Source organism: Propithecus coquereli, unplaced genomic scaffold, assembly GCF_000956105.1.
Source record: "Propithecus coquereli isolate 6110/MARCELLA unplaced genomic scaffold, Pcoq_1.0 Scaffold28, whole genome shotgun sequence".
Taxonomy (NCBI): Eukaryota; Metazoa; Chordata; class Mammalia; order Primates; family Indriidae; genus Propithecus; species Propithecus coquereli.
Window position 1 is genome coordinate 13,262,757 of NW_012148396.1, and position 4,000 is coordinate 13,266,756.

Below are 4,000 nucleotides of genomic sequence, written 5' to 3' on the forward strand. Positions count from 1 at the left end.
GCCCGGCCAAGCTTCATCTGTATTTACAGCCACTCCCCATTGCTGGCATCACCATGTGAGCTCCGCCTCCTGTCTGATCAACGACAGCATTAGATTCTCATAGGAGCACAAACCTACCGTAAACTGCACGTTCAAGGGATCTAGGTTGCATACTCCTCATGGGAATCTAATGCCCGATAATCTGAGATGGAGCCAAGGCGGTGTTGCTAGCTCTGGGGAGTGGCTGCAAGTACAGATTATCATTAGCAGAGAGGTTTGCACAATAAATGTCATGCTCTTGAATCATCCCCAAACCATCCCCTATCCCTAACCCACCCCGGTCCATGGAAAAATTGTCTTCCATGAAACCAGTCCCTGGTGCTAAAAAGGTTGGGGACCACTGTTCCAGGAGGCTGGAATCACAACCAGCTTCTGAGACCCACATTTCTACAGATAACCGCAGAGAGAGGAAGGAAATCCTGATCTTCCCAGGGGCTTTTTATTGATTTAATTTTAAGTAGCACATTGGTGCATTTTGGAATTAACTCTTTTTGCTTTCAAAGGGCTGCCCAATTTTTACGTAAAATGGCGGATCCGCAGTCCATCCAGGAATCGCAGAATCTGTCCATGTTTCTGGCCAACCATAACAAGATCACACAAGTAAGACTCGTGTCCTCGGGCTCAGGTGACAGGCTGTGCTGCCAGCTGGCGCTGCACCACGACACGGGTCTCTCGCTCTGTGTTTCAGTCTCTCCAGCAGCAGCTCGAAGTGATTTCTGGCTATGAAGAGCTCCTGGCAGACATCGTGAATCTGTGCGTGGATTACTACGAGAATAGGATGTACTTGACGCCAAGTGAGAAACACATGCTTCTCAAAGTACGTGTGCGCGTGACAACCAGTAGCACTGGCGGGGGACAGCCTTGCTGTGGTTATCAGGCTGTACCTTGTCTGGAGTCCTTGTGCCAGCCTTGTCTTGTCCTCATGCTGCCACGTGTGTGGACAGCGTCCCACCCCACATACGGCCTGCACGGCAGGTTCTGGACACATCGATGAGTGCCCTGGTGATCACACACCGACTCCAAGAGAAGGTGCTTCTCGGCCAAGAGGTCCTGGATCAAGGATTCTCTCAACATGAAGCTGCTTTTAACAGAAGTTACATAAGATTCTGCTTGTTAAAAATATGATTCCCAGGAATCAAATATGTCGTGTCACCATAATTAAAGTAGACTTTTGTTGGTTCATCATATTCTTTATCATTCTGTTCCAAATTGGGGAAGTTTTCGTCTGCGTTTCTCGTGGGAAGATGAGAAGGTAGTGATGCCATTCCCTTTGCTGTGCCCTCCACCTTCACACAGGGTGGTCTTGGGGGACCCAGTAGGTGGTCAGGGCTGGGGTGGCACTGTCCATAGAGCCGCTTATAATGGTGGAAATGTGTCTGCACTGGCTGGCGCAGGAACCCTGGCCACGAGCCCCTGTGGAGCACTAGAGTTATGCACATCGTCATACCATGTTAAGAATTTTTAGTTTACATACTTTGAATCTTAAATAGTTGTGTGTGGCCGCATGCTGGACGGTGCAGTTCTAGCAAAGCCCTGCTGTTCAGGTTAGGTTAGTGGAAGATTTGCTTTTTCAGCTTTTAGCAACTGGCCTGGAAGCCCAACCACCCTTTGTAACACTATTTCAGTGAGGAACAAAAAACAGACTTCAATGAGGGACAAAAAAATGTGTTCGAATCACCAAAGAAGCAGCCTAAAAATATATCTTTGTGATACATTTTGAATTGTGATTTCGAAGTTGTCAAATGTGACAGTGTATGTCCCACAGGTAATTAAATTTTCAAATCTGAGCTTTATTGCACCATGTGTGGCTTTTCAGGTCATGGGATTTGGTCTGTACCTGATGGATGGGAGCGTCAGTAACATCTATAAACTGGACGCCAAGAAAAGAATAAACTTATCAAAAATTGACAAGTACTTCAAGGTGAGTTACGTTTTTTTACATAAACTTTTTTCGCGAGACAGAGTCTCACTCTCTTACCTGGGCTAGCCTAGCTCACAGCAACCTCAGGCTCCTGGGCTCCAGTGATCCTCCTGCCTCAGCCTCCCGAGTAGCTGGGACTATAGGCATGCACCACTGTGCCTGGCTAATTTTTTCTATTTTTAGTTGTTTGGCTAATTTCTTTCTATTTATAGTGGAGATGGGTCTTGCTCTTGCTCAGGCTGATTTCGAACTCCTGAGCTCAAGCAGTCCTCCTGCCTCGGCCTCCCAGAGTGCTAGGATTACAGGCGTAAGCCACTGCACCCGGCCTACATAAACTTTTTATTGATGTATGCAGTTTGGATTTTTAGGAAGTAAACACCGATATGACCACAATCCCTCTGAGGAAATACCGAGGCAGGAGGGGGGAGTTGGGGGCCTACTCATTTTCTCATCTGCAAGGGTGACTGCGTGCATTCTCTCTCCTACCCTATGCTGGCTGAGCCTGGGTTGAGTTTATGTAAATAGAAGTGTGCCATTTGTACCCTCTTGCATCTGGCTGCTCTCACTCAGCCTCTTGTTGACGAGCTGCATCCCTGCGGGAGGGAGCCTGTGACTACAGTGCTCAGGTCTTCACTGCGGTGCAGCATTCCATTTCATGGTTACTCGCAACTTACTTATGCGTTCTGTTGTTGATGGGCGCTTGGTTGCTCCTGGTTTCCGTCCTGCACAAACAGTGGCTCTGATGAGCGCCCTGCATTGCTGGTGGTTATGGCCTAAGATTTTCCAGCACGCCCGTCCTGATTTGCATTCCCACCAGCAGTGAGTGAGTGGTCTTGTTGTTCCACATCCTCACCAGGACTTGGCATTGTCTTTTTTGGGGAGAAGGGACATCCTGAAGGTTGTATATGTCATTGTGATTTTTTTTTTCTTTTTTTAGGTCTTTAAAAAACTTTATTGAGTTATTGAGGTATAATGTATATACAATTATTGCTTCCATTTGCAAGGTAAAATGATACGATTTGACAGATGTATAATCCCTGTGCAACTTTTACTACAGTCAGTATATGTAACTTTTCTTTCACTTATAAATGTTCCCTGAGCCACTTTGCATATAACCCGCCTTCTGCCCTTGGCCCCATGCAACCACTCATTTGTTCTCTGTCAGTATATATTAGTTTGCATTTTCTAGAATTTTATATGTGTGGAATCATACGGTGTGTCTGGCTTCTTTCACTCAGCATGATGACTTTGAAATTCAACCACACTGTTGCATGTATTAGTACTTCATTCCTCTTTGTTTGTTGTATATTATTCCATTAGTATGGATATACCACATTTTGTTTATCCTTTGATCTACTGATGAATATTTGTTTTTCCCCCCCAGTTTTGAGATTGCTATAGACAGGATATTTTGTCTCTCCAAAATTCATATGTTGAAAACTAATTCTCAATACGATGGTGTTAGGAGGTAAGGCCTTTGGGATATAATTAGGTCATGAGGGTGGAACTCTCATGAATAGGAGTAGTGTCCTTACAGAAATGCCTCAGGGAGTTCCTCTGCCCCTTTGGCCAGGTGCAGTGACAAAGAGAAGACAGCCAGGAAGTGGGCCTTCCCAGTAACTGAATCTGCCTATGCCTTGATCTTGGAAAAAAATAAATGAAACTATTCTAAAAAATAAAGTATTTTTTTAAGAAAGACAATTGTGAACAATTGAAACATAAACTAAAAAGGGTTCCCTTTCATAATAGAAACATGAAATACCCAGGGCTAACCCTAATAGGAAATGAGCAAGCCCGATTAGATGAAATAAAACTTCACTGGATGAAATGAAACATTTTAATAACTAAAGATGTATAGTATTTGTAGAAAACTGAATATTATTAACACGTTACTTTCCTAAACTATATAGTGTTAATGCAAACCTACATGGAGTTTATTCACTGCTGGTGAAAATGTAAAATGGTAGAACTATTTAATACTGTGGCAGTTTCTTAAAAGTTAAATATACACTTATTTTTGGACCTAGCCCCTCCCCTCCT

General features: G+C 44.2%; 1 protein-coding gene across 1 annotated transcript in view; it reads left to right on the forward strand.

The window, feature by feature from the left end:
* The window catches only part of CYFIP1 (cytoplasmic FMR1 interacting protein 1), a 107,399-nt gene that overhangs the window by 44,475 nt on the left and 58,924 nt on the right, over positions 1–4,000 (forward strand). Inside the window, 3 exon segments of the mRNA XM_012647968.1 lie at positions 543–639; positions 728–856; positions 1,856–1,960. Coding sequence (XP_012503422.1) covers positions 543–639; positions 728–856; positions 1,856–1,960 — 331 coding nt within the window.